We start from the raw sequence: 19,631 nt of genomic DNA, 5'->3' as shown, positions 1-19,631 counted from the left end.
TTTTCGTATGTCCGGACCTTCTTTTATTTTGGCATAAGATAACGTTGTAAAAATTTTGAGTAAGTATTTAAAGGTTGTACCATTTTTGTCAAGTGCTTTAACGAAATTTTTGATTAGCCCAATGATTAGTGACCTTGCGCAATCACAAAATCTAGACGTGCTGGAGAACAACTGAACACGGATTTGAATTCAACGAGCGAAAATCACTACGAGCCCTAGCAACTAAATGTTCGGACCGTTCAAAAACCACTCTTCATGAATTAATTTTTAATTTTTATTATCAAATTACATAAAAATAGGAAGCTAAGATTTCAAAAAATAGTTTTTAATAAAAAAGTGGCATGTTTTACTTTACATAGAATTTTAATTCAAATATGACTATGGATTTTTCAGAAAAAGTGAATACACTTTGGCAACTAACTATTCGGACAAATAAATAAAAAAAATTAATTTTCACTAAGTAGGCGGTGTGAATTGTTTGATTGTTAATAAATATCATTCTCGTCTTCCTGCTTTACCTAACTGTGTTGTAAGATTCATAGAAAAATATATATATTCTTTAACAAAATGGTTCGTGGACGTCCACTTGAAAAATCATTACGTGCACTTATTGTAAAGAAGTATTGCCAAGGTAAAAAAATTCGGAAAATTAGTGAAGAACTGAATTTAGCAAAGTCCACTGTAGGGGATATAATCTCACATTATCGCGAAACTGGTGGACTAGACGTTAAAGGAAAGAGTTCAGGAAGACCGAAATTAGTTTCAGAAAGAAGTCAAAGGCCCCTTGTAAAACTTTGTAAAAAAAATCGAAGAAACACATTGCGGGACATAACAGCACAATGGACGGATGAAACAGGGCATAAGCTGTTACGAGAATGTTGTAGGAAATGGATTCACAAGTCAAGATTAAGTTTTTATAAGGTAATTTTTAAGTTTTTGGTTTACATTTGTTCCACCGTGCCGTTACAGGCCAAAGAAAACCCTTTAATAACGGCAAATCAAAAGAAAAATAGGTACAACTGGGCAAAGTCTAAGCTGGCATGGACCATGGAAGATTGGTCAAAGGTCATTTTTAGTGACGAGCCAAAATTTGATGTGTGCGTGGGAGATTTGCGGAGAAGAGTGATAAGATCAAAAAGTGAAGGGTTCAATAAAGACTGTATAAAACGAACTGTAAAGTTTCCTAAAGGAATAATGGTGTGGGGATGCATGTCAGCTAAAGGGTTGGGGAATTATGAATTGGTGGAAACGAGTATTAACGCCATGAAATACCAGCAAATTTTAGAAAACAGTTTGTTGCCCTCTGTTGAAAAACTGTATCCGGACAACGATTATATTTTTCAACAGGACGGTGCATCATGTCATATCTCAAAAAGTACTAAGAAATGGTTTGGGGATTATGACATAAGAGTTCTTTCATGGCCTGCGAACAGCCCTGACTTAAATGTCATTGAGACACTTTGGCACGACATAAAATCCGTTTTACGCAACAACCCCCAACGAACACTCTTAGGTTTAAAAGCAAAAATCGACGAAGTTTGGGCAAGTTTTACTCCTGAATACTGCAGAAGTCTTGTAAGTACTATGCCTGCAAGGATACGCGCAGTAATCAAAGCAAAAGGAGATGTTACACCATACTAAGTAAAAAAAAATACTCATGTCCGAATATTTAGTTGCCAAGTTTATTCGTTCATATCAGCTTTTTGTTGTGTTATCATTTTGTTAAGTTAATAATATTACAATTTTTGTTGAGAATATTGCATTAAAGATACCTACTTATATATTATTCTAGTTTTGTTTTTGTAAAATACATTTTTTTTTCATTAAATTACATTTTTTTGTATAAAAGAATACGTGTCCGAACATTTAGTTGTTAGGGCTCGTAGAAATGATAAATAGATATTCAGTCCAAAAAACTTTTTTGATTTTTGTAAACCTGTGTAATCAGCCAGTTTATCATATTTGAAAAAAAATGATCTAAAGAGTTTAGACAGTACTTCCCTCGCTGCCGGAAACATGACGACTGTATGCCTACTATGTTTTTTTTTCTCATTACGTCACCAACATTTTTACAAAGACACGTATATCAGTTTGGATAGATGTAGTGTAATACTAAAAATAAAAGTTCCCAAATTTTCCGAAAATGAATTGGGTCGTCTTGAATATTGATTTTCCGTGCCTTTTCAAAGTTTCAAAACTGCCTTCTGCTTCGACTAAAAAAGTCGACGATGTGCGTCGAAGACGGTGTCCCGTATATTGTTTCGGATTTTCCAAATTTAAGTAGCTAGCAATAATAGATGGAACACTTCCTATCGAATTTTTCCCAACGGGTTGTGCTTTTTCTCTGCTAAACCGGGTGGTCTTAAACTTGCGTACTTCCGAACCATCGGCAACCTCTTTTATTATAGTAAACAACTTGGATTCATCGGTTGTAGTTTTTGGAATTTGCACTAATATAACACTTCCTTTATCAATAACATTTTCGATAGTGAGCTGCACCATCTCAATTTTTCTTAACGTACCAAATACGCCCATTACTAGAATCACCTGAAACAACATATTTTGAGAAAACGTTCTATTACTTAGAATTTTGAGTATGAAATAACTTTGTCCATTACTTTGGCCTGATTACAGTGATATACTTTACTCCGCAACCTAAGTGAGAATTTTATCATAGTTCGATCAGTGAATATAAGTTATCAGTTACAAAATTTTGTAACGCAGTTCGGTCACAGAACAGAAATATACCGTAGTTCGGACAGGCCGAATTTTATCCGGTGGCGCATTGCTCAGTACAGATGCATTTAAAATTGTTTCTACATTATTTTCAACTTGACGGTGAGAACTGTATACATTTTCATATTCTCTGTGTGAAATATACAGAAAAAATGAATTTAAAACATTTATTATAAATAGGTACCTCTAAAGAATTTCCAACTTGGAAGATTATACAGCCAACCAAAAAGCTACAGACTGCAGTTTCAACCTATTTATGGTCTCATAGTACAGCATATATTTCAGTGGTAGTCTAGTGTTTCAAGTTATTTACTATAAATGTCTTAAAATGGCAAATTACTATTACGGTAAATTCCTTACAACTCATAAAAAAATTACATACATTATATTAAAATAACTTTGGCAGCTAAATCCTTAAACAAAAATTTTGCAAAAGTTTTTAATGGAAAATGAATTTGTTAGAGATTACACCTTGGCTAAATCCCATAGACCAATTAGAAGAAAGACTAAGTGAAAAAGAGATTCGGGAGACCGCTTTGAACAAGCAACCTCTACATCCGAACAAACATGCCTACATCCAAAGAAGATCCACGCATACGGCTTTAGACACAGTCGTAAACCGTATAGAGCGGGCGATGGAGAACAAACTCCTCCACCTTATGAATGTTCTTGGATATTGAAGGAGCGTTCGATAAAACGACCTTCAAAAGCATAGTATTAGTCCTAAAAGGTCTTGGGATTTAAAACCGAAGATCGCCCTGTGGATCTACGCGGCAATGGTCAGCCCGATGCTGTGCTATGAAGCTTTAGTTTGGTGGCCCAGAGCCAGACAAAAAACAAGCCCTTCAACTTGAACACGTTCAAAGAATGACGTGTCTCAGTGTTACAGGAGCAATGAAAACCACTCCCATAGCGGCTCTGGAGACGCTTCTTTGCTTAGCACCTCTTAACCTTTACATAGAGGAAGCGGCAATGAGGACGTTTCTAAGACTTCACTCTCTGGGAGTATGGAACAAGCAAGGCCACATTACGAAGCACACTCGTATCTTGATGGAGGCGTTCAATAGAATAGCCTTGTTAAGGATGGGTTGTGACCGAATGGGCACAAAATTAATATAGGAGAAGACATATAGAATATTAATGAATGATAATTCAGAAGAAAGAGCCGACATCGATATCTATGTCGATGGTGCCAAAACAGATAGCTGTTCAGGAGCCGGTATCTACTCCGAACAATTGAACGCACAAATCTGTGTACCTCCCGGCACCCACACGTCTGTCTTACAAACAGAAGTGATGGGAATAATGCTGGGAGCTAGAATCGTTGCTGAACGTGAAATCGGCAACAAATCAATATGCATACTTATTGACAGCAAGTCTGCACTACTAGCCCTGAATAGCTGTATGGTTAGATCCGGGCTGGTTTAGGAGTGCAAACAAACGCTAAGGTATGTAACGCAGATGAATAGTGTAGAACTTTGTCGGATCAAAGGACACAGTGGCAACGAAGGAAACGAAAGGGCAGATGAGATGGCGAAGCGAGCCGTGAGCATGCCCTTCTGGGGACCAGAACTGGCAATCACGCCTTCGGTCATCCTCTCGAACGAACTCGTAAAGCAATATACCCATAGACGCCATGAGCAAATATGGACGACGTTGAGCAGCTGTTGGCAGAGTAGAGCTTGTATAGCGACACCAGACCGTAAGTTGACAAAATTTTATCTCTCACTTTCAAGGGACAAATTGCGTAAACTGGTAGGATTCCTTACGGGAGATTACCAGTTCGACAAACAACTACATACTGTAGGAATGGTAACAGACCCAATCTGTCGTGGATGCAATGAAGAAGAGGAAACAGCTGAGCACGTTCGTCGTGAGTGTTCAGCCGTAGCCTCCTGCAGGAAATGCAAACTAAGGGGACACCTGGCCTGGTATGGCAAAAATTAGGGAGTTCCCACCTTCTGCATTATCAAGTAGATTCAAGCAGCAAGTATAGAGAGCGAGGGTTTTTATACAAATAGAGGAGTGAGACAGGGATGCCCACTCAGCCCCGCATTGTTTGCACCTAATCTAGGAGATATAAATATAAAGTGTTCAGAAAAGCACAGACAGGAGGGGTGGTAGTGGGCAAAGAGAAAGTGTGGGCGTTGGCGTACGCAGATGATTTGGTGATTGTGGCAAAGAAAAGAGAAGAAATGAAAAAGGAATTGGAAGTGAATGTGGAAAAAACAAAAATGGTGGTATTTGGGAAGAAAGTAAGAAAGGAGAAGGAAGAGTGGGCATGGAGAGGGAAGATGATTGAACAGGTGAAATAATTCCAGTACTTAGGATATACATTAACGAGCAATAACTCAGATAGAGCTTATATTCAAGAAATGGTCCGAAGAGCGAACAAAGTGATAGGAATAGTATGGGGATAGGAGAGAGAAAATTTGTACATGATTATAAGAGAAGAATGATGACGTTTGATAGTTTGACCAAAAGTGTATTTATGTACCTACGAAGCTGAGATTTGGGGATGGAGGGAATATGAAGAAATAGTGAGAGTGAAAGAAAAATACTTGAAATGGACATTGGGATTGGAAAAGTATACGCCGGGGTATATAGTGAGAGAAGAAACAAAAAGCGAGAAAATGAAAGTGCAAGCGGGTAAAAGGGCGGTTGGATTTGAAGAGAAATTTAGTGAGAGAGGTGATTGCAAAATATTGCAAGAATGTTGGAAAGAAATAAGAAAGGAAGGGGGAAAACATGTTTGGATCGAAAGAGACAAGTATTATGAAGGAAAGGGATATGTATGTGGAAAAATAGATAGAATGAGAAGAAATGGGAAGGAGTATGAAAGAAGAACTGAGTGTAAGAGATCAGGATATAGATAAGCAAGAACGCAGATCGAGAATATCGGAGTCTAGATATAATGCAGACTATGGAAAAATAATAAAGGACGAAGTACCAAAGTGCACACACAGAGAGAGTATAAAGGAGAAAAGAATGATGGCGAGATTTAGGTGTGGAAATAAAGAGAAAGAGCATAATTTTTGGATGGATAAAACTGACAGAAGTTGTAGGATATGTTGGAGAGAGGGAGAAACAATAGAGCATATGCTGGAAGGATGTGAAGGATTGAGAGAATTAGACGAAAGTAGGGATGAAGTGCTAAACGAGGATGGAAGAGGACTGGACTGGATGAAAGAAGTATGGAAGATAAGGGAACTATGGCAAGGGGTGAGCAAGCAGAAAGAATAGAACATTTATTATATAACACTCCAATATTTATTTCATTTTATTTTATTTATTTTTATTGGTTTATCTGATGTAGATTAAGTTAATTTGTACCCCTACTGGGAATATTATTATTATGCCTGTAAGGGAAATAATAAATGAATACTACTTCAAGCAGTTGGGTGGCTTGACGAGTAGAGGAGCGGGAATACACTCTGATATGGATTTGGGGAAAGTACAATGGGCCCAAAGACGAGGCCTAAGTGCCGGTTGGCTACGGTCAGCCCCCATAAAATTAGAATCCAGAATCCAGACCCCTAAATATACTTTTCTGGCGTCAAATAGTAATTTTTATTTCCAAAATTGGTGGGTTGAAATAGATGTTTCTTTCGAATAGATATCTTAGTATTCAAGGATACACTGAACCTCGGTTTTATAAGTAAAGATATGTATTGCAGTGCCATCGGAAAGATTAAAACCATTTACATATTCAACTTCTACATCATTTGAAACTCGAAGATTCACATCTGTATCGATATCTCCATCTAAGAATTTAATTTATTAATATACTTAATTAAAATTTTAGGTACTCAATACTGTATTTTCTTTACATTTAGTAAAATTTTCCAAATTAAGTCGTCACTTTCACCGCTGGTACTAGGTTTCTCAGAAATTAAAAATGTCTCTAATTTTAGCACTTTCTTCAAAATGTCTTCAAGTTCTTGTTTTTCCTGAACTTTAAATTTTCTTTTCTGGGCACCACTTTGTAATTTTTTACTGAGGATGAAAGTTTCATTATACCACAAAGGACGCAAAACCAACACGGAGTATGTACTGAATGAACCAAGTTAACAGCAAAAATGCCGTGTAAAAAACACACCTTGAAATAAGAGATTCAACAAAGAAATGTCGAATTTATGCATTTTTACACAGTAGCAACTGATTATTATCCAACAGCGATAAACACGAGTTAAAAATATCGCAATATACCTATCGATAACAAATACTCCAATATTCGTAGCGCTTTTTTTTTAATAAAAAAATATTTTTAGAGTGATGCCTTAGACACATCCTTAGATATGGAATTATCAAGTTTAAAAGAGTAATTAAAAATACATACATTTTTCTGTTTGCAACTCTGAAATTCAAAATTTTGAATAATTTATTTATAATACCGGAGTTTTTATTTAATTGAATAAAAAAATGTAAAAAAAAAGGTAAACCTGGTTGTTGGATATCTGTTTTACGGACTATGTGTTACGCCTTGCGTTACGTCGTTACGTGTATTGAGCTTTACTAATTATGCAATACGCATGTCCATGGTGTGTCCGTGCGTACGTGCTGCCCTCTTTCTCCTACTTCTTAAATATTGGTGCATGGCTTCTCACTCCTCAAGTGCTCCTCAAGTTCTGTCACTTTTTAATTTTTATTCCCGAGATCCCAAGTGTCAAGTGTGCGTCGCGTGTGGTTCATTGGACAGAACTTCACGGATTACTTCCATTTTTGCATGAGCCATTCATTTGTTTCTGTAAGATGTCAGATGTGTAAGTAACGTGATTAATTTTCTATTGTTATAAAACAACAGTATGTAAAATATACCAACATAATGTTACGCCAGAAACAAACAATGGATTCCAACGGTGGTGAGTTTCTCATGTTTTTCTTTTTTACTTTTAGGGTTGATGATGAATTATTAGGTGGTGAAGATGAAATAGATGACATTTACGATATAACCAACGAGAGAGAAGAAGCTCTCCTCCAAGAAGAAGATGAATATTCAAAAAGTAGAGATGGATATGATAACAGGAAGAAGTCTGAGTCATACTCAGAAAATGAAGAACCAGATGACGTTCTTAATCTAGATGTGGAGGAAGATTTTCAAGATGACGGTACAGTAAAATGGTGCGCTTACGTGAAAAAGAATAATTGGGTGGGTTTGCAGATAAACTTTTATATGACGATGAAGAGGAAGAAGAGTCACACAAGAAAATTGAAACGCAAGTTTCTGTGGAGAAACCACAGAGTCTTAAACAAAATATGACTTCTGGTACTAACACGACTGCAAAAACAGTACAAATGGCTAAGACATCAGCGCCGCAAGCAAAAAAACCTTATACTGGTATTATTGCACTATGACTTTTGGTTAAACCTGACTTTTTTGTTGTTTGTAGGACCCCAAAAATTTAGTGGTAATAACAATGCAATGCAGAGTGACAAAAGAAAAAGAGGAAATGGACAAAGAAACTTTCAAACAAGGTCAAACTTTGTTAAGAACAAAATGCAAAGGAGACGAAATGGAACTGTTTTAATTAATCCAAGATATGAGGGAACAGTTCATGTTAATGAAAATGAAGGTAAAGTTGCCTAAGTGTGTTAATATTAAAGTTTATCTAATGTTTTCTAATTTCTAGCACGCCTAGCTTGGAAAAACCCTCAGTACTCTCAAAATAATACTAGTTTTGTGCAGCCATGGAATTCTGAAAATATGCTACGAAATTGTGATTTAAATTTACAAAGTCAGTTGCTAGTGAGTAATTTAGTGAATGGCATTGCTAATGGCTTTGCACAGACACCAGGAAATATGCTGATGCCTCAGTCACAACCACAAACTCAACATTTCTATAAGCCTCCAACTAATAATTATGAGCAGCCTTTATCATATGAACCTCCTCCAAATCTTGTAGAAGATCAGCATTTATATCATTCACAGAGTAACCAAAACCAGGTAAGTGTGATTAACATTTTTGGTGACAATGTAATTATTTTTCACATAAATGCGGCAGGATGTCTCAGGGTGGAATAATAGATACAATGAATTCAGTCAGGTTGGTTTAGATAAATATATGTGCTTTTAGAAGTTGTGATTAATGCTTTATCATAGTGATCTCAATTACTGATTATGAACCTGATCATACTGGATCAGTACAAACACTGACTTGTATCTTATTTTTGATGCATGGAATGAAAATAGTTTTAAATTAGTTATTTGTTTGCTTGTGGCTAATTGAATGTTTACTTGTTTATAATAAAAGTAAACTGAACTCACGGGCATTTATCCGTTGCGCGCGCACAGATTGAGTTATTTTGCAATAAAGTCTCTTGACAGGTTTTTCTTTTTATACAGTAATTCTTAGTCCAAATTTTGATTGATTTGTAGTTATTGCCTATAATTCGTTATTATTTTTATCAATGACGTTTTATGCCAAATTTCATTTAAAATAGTAGTTAGTAAAAATATTCTTTGTAAAGTAGATGTGGTCAGTCAGAGGATATAATAAATCTGAAACAAGATTGATCTGTGTCAAGTTTCATATATTTTCATTTTAATTGAATTACAATGAAAACATGTTAAGGAAATGAAAATCTGTTCATATTGGCCAACCTCTGCATTTTAATATAGTGTCTACAAATCAGTGATTGGAACAATTACTTTTAAAAAGTAATGCGTTACAATTACTCATTATTTATTAACAGTAGTAATTCATTACAGTTACTCATTACCTTTAAAAAGTAATGCATAACTTTAACAATTACTTTTTGCACTTTGAAAAATTTGATGAAGACACAATTTTATACGTTTGTTGTATGGGTCCATAGGGTCAAGAAAAAACGTGCTAGAATGAAAAAGGCAGTGAGTGATTTATTTTACTAACGCACTTGTTACATATCCACATCAGTAAATAAAATAAAACAAATAAATACTTCACGCAAGAGGACTATATTCATAATTTAAATTCAATAATAACTGACATTCAAAATTTTCGTCAGCTAAGGCATGACGTTTTGTCTTAAAAACATTCGCGCCAACATGTTACATATTTTACCAAAAATTGAAGAGCTGATTCTTTTGCGCCTAATTTCATTCCACTCTAGCTACAAATAAATGTTCGATGCCAACTGCAACAACTTTTAAACAAAAAGTTTGCATTGGTGGAAGATTTAAAAATATTTGTCTTACTGGCTACGTGTAAATCAATCGTAAACACCTGTTAGTACACCGATAATTACCTGCGGACGCAAATCTTTTAATCTTTAATAAAAAGGATGTTCTTAAGGCTCCTCCTTACACTCATTAAAATCTGCCGAAATACGGCAAAACGCCACTTCCAATATCATCCTTACTATAGCACTTGAAGACTTGTGCGACATATCTACTTCATCTTCATGGAAATAGTTTTTATATTGCATTAAAGGCTTTCGTTTTTTTAATAAAAAATAAAAACAGAAAAACTTATTTTTCTCTTTGAGCCAAAACTATAACGTATTTTGGCTTAAAAAAATCTGACAGTGTAGATAATATTATTGCTCACCTGGGGCCAATAATTATTTTTTCGTTAAACTATCCATTTTTTAGTTATTGTTGATTAAAGCAAGACCTAAAAAGGGCAGTTTTTGTAAATGTAGGCAACCAAACATCTTCTTTCGTTAAGAACGAGCCAAGAAAGTGAATGATTTACGATAGGGGTTGGCCACTATTGAGAGATTAGACGGATTTAAAACCCTTGTTGAGAAAATATGCAAATGAGGTGACCGTAGTGTGTTCAGATACAACGTTCTCCAAAAAAATATCCGACGCTATACAGTTTGGAATAGTTCATGAGGAACAAGCCAGAATTAAATTTGAGTGTTTGACAGGTTTAAAGGTGTTACCATGCGGCTTATTCATAGATAACGTAAAAAAATTTTTGGGAGCGTCTCCAGACGGAGTAATTAATAATGATACAATTATAGAAATTAAGTGTGCTTTTTCTGCCCGAAATAAAAAAATTAAAGATGCCATAAAAGACGGTACCATTAAATTTTGTGTCATCAATGAAGCTGACGACTCGATTGTACTAAAATATAAGCACGATTACATGTCTCAAGTGCAAGGGCAACTTCATATAACACAAAAAAAATGGTGTTATTTCATCATATATACTGAGGTTGATTTACAATATTTTTTAATTGAAAGAAATGACGATTTTTGGGAGAAAGAAATGGAAAATTATTTGGAAAAATTTTATTTAAAAGCCATGCTCCCAGAAATTATTGATTCACGATGGAGTCGAAATCAGCAGCTTCGTCCTATAATAAAAAAAGATTTATGATTTACAGACCATTATTTATTTTTATATCATTATATTTATTATATTCTATCTCAGTCAAAAAAATTTATATACATTTTTAAATTTAGAAGAGGTTATAATATGTACTAGGGATGTACCGACTAGTGGCCGACCGGTCGGATAAGCCGACTATTCGGCCGTTTTTCATCGTCGGCTGCAGTCGGCGACTAGTCGGCTAAACAGCCGATCGGTCGGCTTTTTTTTATTAAAATTATAATAGTATATCAAACAATTAAACCCGGTTTACAGAACCTCAATTAAATATTTAATTGCGATTTAATTTTTAACCCTGCGTTAAAGTACCATGTGACCGACTCTACGCCAATCAGACGTCGCTAATGGCCTTGTTAAATACGCGATCAACTTAATCTCAGTTAAAATATTGTATAAACTGGCCCTAAATTGTGTTATTCTTTATTTTTGTACTGAGTTACTAAAAACATTAAATGTTAAAATTATCCAAACAAATTTAACACATTTTTTGGAAAACAAAGGAACTTTAGTTATTCCTTTTATTAAAATAGAACAAATATTTAAGGTAGTCAGAGAAATAGGAAAAAAAACACACTGTTTGTCGCATTTATAAACTGGTTTTAGCAAAGCCGAACAGTCGGCCGACTAGTCGGTTTTTACTGGCCGAACAATCGGCTAGTCGGTTAGTCGGCCAGACCTACAGTCGGTACATCTTTAATATGTACACATAAAGATATGTAAGTAATTCAACACATACATTCGATTATTATTAGTGTCACATATAATCGAATCTTCATAGTGTGCTTTGGAAAAAGTTGTTCTATTCTTTTCTTTTTCAGTGATTGATAATTTTAAAATTTGTCTAATTTATCTCACATTTGGGATCAGCAGTAATTATAGCTGTTGAAACAAGTTAGGCAGTTTTGTAAAAAATCCAAACTCGGTTATTTATTTGTTATTCTGAAATTAGATTAATATAATACTCCTACATAATTGTACGATTCCACAACCTTCAGGTAGAACACACTACGGTCACCTCATTTGCATATTTTCTCAACAAGGGTTTTAAATCCGTCTAATCTCTCAATAGTGGCCAACCCCTATCGTAAATCATTCACTTTCTTGGCTCGTTCTTGACGAAAGAAGATGTTTGGTTGCCTACATTTACAAAAACTGCCCTTTTTAGGTCTTGCTTTAATCAACAATAACTAAAAAATGGATAGTTTAACGAAAAAATAATTATTGGCCCCAGGTGAGCAATAATATTATCTACACTGTCAGATTTTTTTAAGCCAAAATACGTTATAGTTTTGGCTCAAAGAGAAAAATAAGTTTTTCTGTTTTTATTTTTTATTAACAAAACGAAAGCCTTTAATGCAATATAAAAACTATTTCCATGAAGATTTTTGTATCACGAACAAGTAGATATGTCGCACAAGTCTTCAAGTGCTATAGTAAGGATGATATTGGAAGTGGCGTTTCGCCGTATTTCGGCAGATTTTAATGAGTGTAAGGAGGAGCCTTAAATACTAGGGGGCTACAAGATAATGTAAACTTAAAAGTCTGCCATTAATTGTCTCTTAATTAGCATTGTAACTTACAGGTTAAATTTAGAAAACTTTAGAGGGTGGATACTCTCATAAAACTGTATTGAGGGATTGTGAGCGGTTTAAAAGGACGGGCGCTAACGGTTACCGGTTATAGATTTGAGTGGACCAGAAAAATGGCTAAATTTTGTTGGACCATAAATTTTAAATATTCTACTCCTGTTTACTCAATTATTTATTAAGATATTTTATTTGTGTAAAACGCAATGGATTTTTTAATACAATTTCTACTAATGTACCGTTTTGAAAATTTAAAATTGAAACCATAAATAGCAAAAACCAGATAATCTCATACTCATCACCAACGCGCGGAATTGTGTTTCATACGCTCGATTCAGTGCTGTCGCGGCGATAGTTTGATTACAAATATATTTTTCTTTTGGACTATATCAACATAATATAACATTTCAAGATCACAAATCTGTGGTCCTATGTTTGAAAAATTAAAAAGGGCATCGAGTATTTTTATTTGAAGTAATATAGTAATATAGAAGTAGTTTTTTAACAAGCTGTAAACACTCCAAGCGACGCACTGGCTACGACCTTGTGGACCAGATCAAAGCGTCCCCGCTACTCGCCGTAAAACACACCTTGCTTCAACTGGGGAATTGCATCCGTAAGATATTTTTCCGCCCAGTGCTCATCACAATTTTAACGCGTTGTAGGTTTTTTTTGAGCACAAAATTAAAAAAAAAACGGAAAAGCAGTCTGGGTAGGGTTTTTTACGTTCATTTCAACGGTGTGAAGTTTATTACAATCGGACGTATACTTTTGGCAAAAACTTGGGCAGAAGTTTATATGTATTTTCCTATGCTGGGATATGCTTTAGCTCACTCTTTAAATGACGAAGAGCTTATGTACATATATTATGGGTTTCTTAACAAATTCTGTGCTGAACTCGTATTAGATTTTAACTCCCTACTGGGTTAATCTTCTCTTTGTGGAGACGAAACAGGTATAATAATCCCAACAGGTCAGGTAAACGATTCGTACAGAAAAACAAAACAATATTTGAGTATTTGGGTTAAAAGTAAATTGCAAAAAGTAATTGTAAAAGTGACTGAATTACTCAAAAAAAGTAATTCTTTACAATTACTCATTACTTGAAAAGGAATTTAATTACAGTAATGAATTACTTGTAACTGAATTACTTCCAACCACTGGGAAAACATTGACATATGACTTTATTTTACCAGAGACTTTAGAATTTTAATGCAGGAAATACTCTTCAGAGACTGATCTTTTTTAAGTTTCTTAGATATCAGACTAACAAATTAGTTATTGAATTTTCGTGTCTATTGAATAGTACTATAACAAGATGTGAACTGTTAACATTCTCACACTTTTAAATTTGATTTTTTTTCTTTTTGTCATTCAACAGTGTACTGTTTCTTAGGTAACAAATCAAATTCATCATCCTCCAGTACAACAATCATATTCAAGACAAATCGAGCAACAGCCGTATAACAGTCAGCTGTCAATGAACAGACCGCAAGGAAATTCTAAACCATATAACTCTTCTTACTCCAACTACAATCGTTACAATCGGACAAATAATCAAAATATGGGACCTACAAAAAATTCAAACATAGTTAACTCGTATGAGGGTAATAACCTAAATTACAATAAATATAATACAAGACCGAGTATGTATAGTAATAATTATTATCCACCGCAAACTGGAGATAATTATGAACGTAAGAATTTAAATTATTCTAACTATCCACCAAAACAGGAGAACTACAATAACTATAATAGTGGAAACTACGAAACTAGAAATGATGTTTTAGCAAGAAGTGATAATTTAAATTATTACAAACAGGAAGTTCAACAAAATCAGGCATACTCTAATAAGGACCAATGTCAAAATAGGCCCATACAACAAGGCCAGTTTAGAAGAAGGGAAAATACATATATTCCAAATAAAAACTTTAAACAAGGCAACAGACGACCTATTAACAATACTGAATGCACTGATTTTAGAGAAGAATTACCTGAAAAGAAAGTAAAAATGACTGAAAACAATCCACAATCGACTGAAGTTAGTGAGGAAACAGAGGTTTCTAGTACAGAACAAACACATCCAGTAAGCGTTAATGTAAGTAAATAAAAATAAACTATTTAAATTATTGTGAAATTCCTTGATAGGTAATTAATAATACAGAAGAACAGGAGGATGAAGAAACTAGATTATATCGGTTGAAAATAGAAGAACAGAAACGGGAACGAGAAAGGATTTTACGAATAAAAGAAGAAAGAAGAAAACAAATGATGCTACAGCGTCAGAAGGAAGAGGAACAAAAGTTACTGATCCCAGGTTCCGAAGGATTTAAACAAAATCCTTTAAAACAAAATCTACAAAACAATAATACCAACAACCAATCCATTAAAAGAGATATGGTTGAACATGCGGTTGGAACTATTCCTGTTCAAAAAATTAATCGACTCACGTCGGGCTCTGTTCCAAATGTAATCCAACGGTTGGGAAAAGTACCTCAAAGGCAACTTTCTAGGCAAAATCAGAACTCTACTTTGTCATCTATTCCATCGAACTATCCTCAACAAACGACGAACTATTCCGATAATTCAAATTCAGATTTACCTCCTGAATTTCCGAATCTCACGTTCAAAGTTTCAAATGATCGTCAGTCGAACGTCCCGATCAAAGATTTGCCGAAGAAAATGCCAAATCTCACTTTTAAAGTTACCAATAATCTTCAATCAAACGCTCCAGTTGCAAAAGAGTTGCCCAAGGCTGAAGCGTCTTCTAGCGGCTTCATGTCCAATCGGGTAGTTGTCGTAAAAAGTAAAACTAAAGCGAGCAATGAAGTCCTGACCAATTCCGATGTTAACAAACAAGTTTGTAATGAGGCCAGTAGCGAATCTTCCGACACCGGGCAAGGCCTTTCGTCTTTCTTCAATAACCGTAAAGTGTTGAAGAAAGACAACAACTTACTTAATACGAAGCTTGTGGTTGTTAATAATTTGTCAGCTACCATAAATCAAAACAAATTGATGGCGTTGTCTCAGGGCATAGGGGAAATACAGGTAAGATAATCTTCGTATTGTTTATGGTTGGTGTGATTCTCTTCAGTAACATTTTCTCTTGTTGTCTAGTAAACATACTGCCGAATCGAGTTGGATCGAACCTCCGGGTCCCACGTTTCGTTATATGTTAAAATTAGTTCTTGTTAAATTTGGACTACTGTCATTTTCCGTTGCAATACTGAATCCTGGCTTGGTGCTTGATGCATTACAGGTCGATTGTAGTTTCATATTTTATTAATAATATTAATTTTTCTTGCGAGCTGCTTGTTTTATTCCAATTAAATGAAAAACAATTATTGAACTTGTTTATATATGGGGTTTTCTTAAGCTTGCGTACATTCGATTTCGTGATGCCTTTGGTGTTGCGCTTTTTTTTACAGCCAAGTACAAAAAGAATCATATTAATCTTTTCAACTAGGTTCATGAATAATTTGTTCAGTCTCGTCTGTTGTCTTTCACTTGTTGCTCTTAACAGTTTCAGTCTTAATTTGTTCTTCTAGTTCAAAAAATTTTGTTGTATCGGTACAATATAAAGTTCGGGAAGTTGGAAACGGATCTTGTAAAAATGTGTTTGGTGTTTTCAAATTGCTGAGCAACAAAAATATGTGTAACTTTTATTGGTTTCGTGCAACCATAGAATCCTTATGGTTAAGAGAAGTTTTACACTCCATTGTCTACGTTGTTTGAAGTGAAATGGTTCATTCTGGCGCTATTTTTAGAAAGAAAAGAATGTCTGGGTTTTTACACATGGATGCTTCTGATTACTTGTGTTTAACTGATAGATTAGTAGATTATTCTGTAGTAGAAAATTGTAGTGGAGTGCGTATGCCTGCGAATAAATAAGCGTTTTTGATAGTGCTACTAAACGGTTATGAAAAAAGCATTTTTTCAAAAACCGAATTTTTAATGTGGAACAGAATTTTGCAACAAGGAAGGTGTAATCGTTTGTGATGATAGTGTGTTTAAATACGTGTTAATGCAGATGTATTCTTCTCTAGTTATCAAGGGTTGCATTGTGCTAAAGCTCTCATGAGTTCTAATCTCATTTCTAAATGTGTTAGACTCGATTCCTAGTCTTTTTTAAGTAACAAATCCATTTTGTATTTATGGAGATCTATAATGTCATTCCATTTTGGCTTTATAGCTGTGATTTAAGCTGTGATTACATACACATCGTACAAATTGATGGTGATATACTCAAGCAACATTGTGATAAAACTTTTATATATTTTTTATATTTTTATCGAATAATCGTTAAATCGATGTACTTTTTGGCACTTATTTTTATTAGATCTTGAGCGTAAGCTAGCTTTTCTAATTAAGTGGTTTTAGTGTACAAAATGTCCCAAAGTTTGTTTATATAAGAAAGTGTTAGTTTAAAATATTGATGTTTGGTGTTGACCACTTAATTGATAGAATATTTACAAACCTATTCTAGTCGTTTTTTAACATAAAGAAGTAATACGATTATTTTAAATTTTTGAAATAGGAACTGCGTATTTTAGCTTTATTATAAACAGTTTTTTTAGTGTTTTTTTATTGAACCCTTATAGAATTGTTACAAAGTCACAAAATATAGGACGTGGATTGTGATACAAAATACTGTCACTACTGCAACAAAACCATTTAATTTCAGAAGAAGTTTGCTACCAGGAAGAAGCTGACACATGTCTTATTAATAATCTGACCTCCAAACACCTTTGTGATACTACTGGTTTTCCGATTTTGTTTTGTAAAGAAACAGTAATTGACATATTTTTGAAATGTGTAGTTTATTCTTGCTTTGAAAACATAATTACTTCGCCATTGAAAAAAGTAAACGAAAAGTTCGCGAAACAGAAGAGTGGGCTCATTCGACAATTGTTATTTCTATAGTAAAAAGAGGAAAGTTTGAAATAAATTGTCCTGCACCAAAATATCAATATTTTGAACTACAAAGACATTATTATTTAAGCAAATTGATGGGTTAGGCAATTTGTTTTTCCGTGATTTGATGGAGAAGCTGCCATACTTTAGTCTGCGTGTGTTTAGTTGGTAGAAATGTTGGGTTATTATGAATCTGCAACGAAAATACGTAACATCTCGGAACATTGCAAGGTTTTCAACATTTAATAAATTTGAGTTGACGAATAGATATTTATTTCTTAATTACATTTCAGCAACTACGAGTGGATAAGCAAGAGCGACAAGCAACAATTTTGTTTAAATCTGTTGCATCCGCTCATGCGTTTTATAAGAAATATCAACGGCGCATACTTGACGATTTATCTGTGATCGAAGTTAAGCTAGAACCTATGTTATAAAATATCACTTCAGGTATTGTTATTTATGCTTTATAAATTTAAATACATATAGTAGTTTGTAATATTAACATTTTTGTTGAACATATTTTCCTATATAAAATGATTTTCTTTTAAGAAGTCAGTAAATTTGCCATACACGATCAGATTGACACGGAGTCAACATCCACACTGCAAAGGTAATTTTGACAGTCCGTGACGATTTTTTCCAGTCAATTGTTCTAAACCATGTTTTGACCAGGTTTTATTATGAGATTGATGGTGTTGAACTATTTGATCGTGTATGATTGGACTTCAGATAATAATGAAAATAACGTGTGTTTTAAGCTTGTTTCAAAATATTTACGATGTATTCCATTTTACACTTTGTGACAAAGTTACAGTAAATTTAATTTCCCTTTGTAAAATTAAAAATAAGCCTTACACACTTGATTACTTGAAATATATTGTTGAATTTAGCGCATCTGAAAATTCATAATATGGAAGATTGAAATGTATATAACTTAACATCTATTAGTTAATTATATCCTGTATCATTTAATTATGTAGGTAATAAATTTTTACAACATTTTTTTTTAATTGATGTTTCATTGAGTGTGTAATTGGTAGTTCCGTCACGAAACGCATATTATTGAAATATGTGTAAAAATGAATGTGAAGGTATAAAATAATTTTATGTCATACTTGTAAAGAGAATGCTACATTGTATGCGGAATTTCCTTCAATTGTGTATTTTCATTTTTAAGACACGTATGTAGTTACTACTATACTTATGCGCTCGAGATGTTAGTTTTGTTTTTGTTTTCTATTATAGCCACTACAGTAATTTAGTACTGTTTTGTTTGAATCTTATATTTTTTTGTATTTTTAATAAGTCTTACGTATTCGACATGTGCCGATATAGTCTAATATTTTTGTATTAAATTTGTGTTGCAGTAGAAATCTTATGAAATGTTTATAAAGGATTATTTGAAAACATAAATAAAGCATGAGCTTTAAATAGATCAAGGGTATTAATTTCCACAAATCAGCGAAAGAGAAAAAACTTGGCTGCTTGGCTTATCCACAAGACTGCATGGAAACTTGAGAAAAAACTGGGTACCTCTTAAAAAACCATGAGAAAATACAAGTACGGACAGGGGCGATAAATGAAACAGTTGCCAGTATTCCAGGGTAGCAGGCATAGTACACGCGGGTTGCACGTATGCGGTCCGGGTAGAGTTAGGTTGGTAATCACTGTTGGGTCTTGATTAGATATTTGTATCTAAATACATTTTCTAGATACAAATTTGGTTATCTATTGTACATAGATAAAATCAGATTTAAGCACAAAATATCTGTATCTAAATAAAAAATAAATGCCATAAATACAGACACATTTTTTTATTTCCCGTTTTTCTTAGTTGTTGGTAGTATAGTTATAGAGTAGGTAGTAATTTTAGAGTAATTTTTGACATTTTATGTTGATAATGGTGGTTATATAGACAAAACTGTAGGTAAGAGGTCCACTACCAATGTTCTGTGACTAATCTCATGTTTTAAATACCATCATTTTGTATAGTCTCCCCAATACTACAAGGTTATGTGGCCTCACTAAACTTAATAATTGGATCTTATAAGTCCTATCGAGTCGCTGGTTA

The 19,631-nt window shown here is 34.0% G+C and overlaps 2 protein-coding genes across 7 annotated transcripts; both read left to right on the top strand.

The window, feature by feature from the left end:
• Window positions 1–3,185: 3,185 nt before the first annotated feature.
• Window positions 3,186–4,683, top strand: LOC135145323 (uncharacterized). The gene is made up of 7 exons (XM_064077435.1): window positions 3,186–3,401; window positions 3,447–3,576; window positions 3,626–3,823; window positions 3,893–4,143; window positions 4,198–4,281; window positions 4,354–4,438; window positions 4,496–4,683. Exons 1-7 carry the CDS (start codon window positions 3,186–3,188, stop codon window positions 4,681–4,683), a joined length of 1,152 nt encoding a protein of 383 aa, XP_063933505.1.
• A 2,621-nt stretch (window positions 4,684–7,304) lies between these two features.
• Window positions 7,305–19,365, top strand: LOC135122581 (homeobox protein 5-like). Of its 6 annotated transcripts, none has more exons than XM_064046856.1 (9): window positions 7,305–7,499; window positions 7,633–7,844; window positions 7,898–8,074; window positions 8,127–8,309; window positions 8,367–8,680; window positions 8,739–8,780; window positions 14,040–14,741; window positions 14,792–15,691; window positions 17,851–19,365. In XM_064046856.1, the coding sequence occupies exons 1-9, from the start codon at window positions 7,489–7,491 to the stop codon at window positions 17,992–17,994; spliced, it is 2,685 nt and encodes an 894-aa protein (XP_063902926.1). In that variant the 5' UTR covers window positions 7,305–7,488; the 3' UTR covers window positions 17,995–19,365. The 6 variants fall into 6 exon arrangements, with proteins under 6 accessions (XP_063902926.1, XP_063902927.1, XP_063902924.1 ...); XM_064046857.1 differs by lacking the exon at window positions 7,305–7,499 and adding an exon at window positions 7,508–7,598 and having other exon boundaries at window positions 7,653–7,844; window positions 14,040–14,729; XM_064046854.1 differs by lacking the exon at window positions 7,305–7,499 and adding an exon at window positions 7,508–7,598 and having other exon boundaries at window positions 7,653–7,844.
• Window positions 19,366–19,631: the final 266 nt, after the last annotated feature.

This window comes from Zophobas morio, unplaced genomic scaffold (genome assembly GCF_036711695.1).
Source record: "Zophobas morio isolate AGI-343-1 ecotype UQ-CSIRO unplaced genomic scaffold, CSIRO_AGI_Zmor_V1 ptg000005l, whole genome shotgun sequence".
Taxonomy (NCBI): Eukaryota; Metazoa; Arthropoda; class Insecta; order Coleoptera; family Tenebrionidae; genus Zophobas; species Zophobas morio.
The sequence above is the reverse complement of the archived record's forward strand: the minus strand, read 5'-3'. Positions and strand labels throughout refer to the sequence as shown.

What these genes read in the sequence shown, in the direction of transcription:
- LOC135145323 (XM_064077435.1), top strand. Translation starts at nt 3,186, where the DNA reads ATGAATTTGTTAGAGATTACACCTTGGCTAAATCCCATAGACCAATTA. An exon ending in AACTCCTCCACCTTATGAAT is followed by an intron (nt 3,402 to 3,446) that starts GTTCTTGGATAT and finishes GACCTTCAAAAG; the next exon opens with CATAGTATTAGTCCTAAAAG. An exon ending in TTGTATAGCGACACCAGACC is followed by an intron (nt 4,439 to 4,495) that starts GTAAGTTGACAA and finishes GTAAACTGGTAG; the next exon opens with GATTCCTTACGGGAGATTAC.
- LOC135122581 (XM_064046854.1), top strand. Translation starts at nt 7,562, where the DNA reads ATGTTACGCCAGAAACAAACAATGGATTCCAACGGTG. An exon ending in AGCAAAAAAACCTTATACTG is followed by an intron (nt 8,075 to 8,126) that starts GTATTATTGCAC and finishes TGTTGTTTGTAG; the next exon opens with GACCCCAAAAATTTAGTGGT. An exon ending in GATACAATGAATTCAGTCAG is followed by an intron (nt 8,781 to 14,039) that starts GTTGGTTTAGAT and finishes ACTGTTTCTTAG; the next exon opens with GTAACAAATCAAATTCATCA.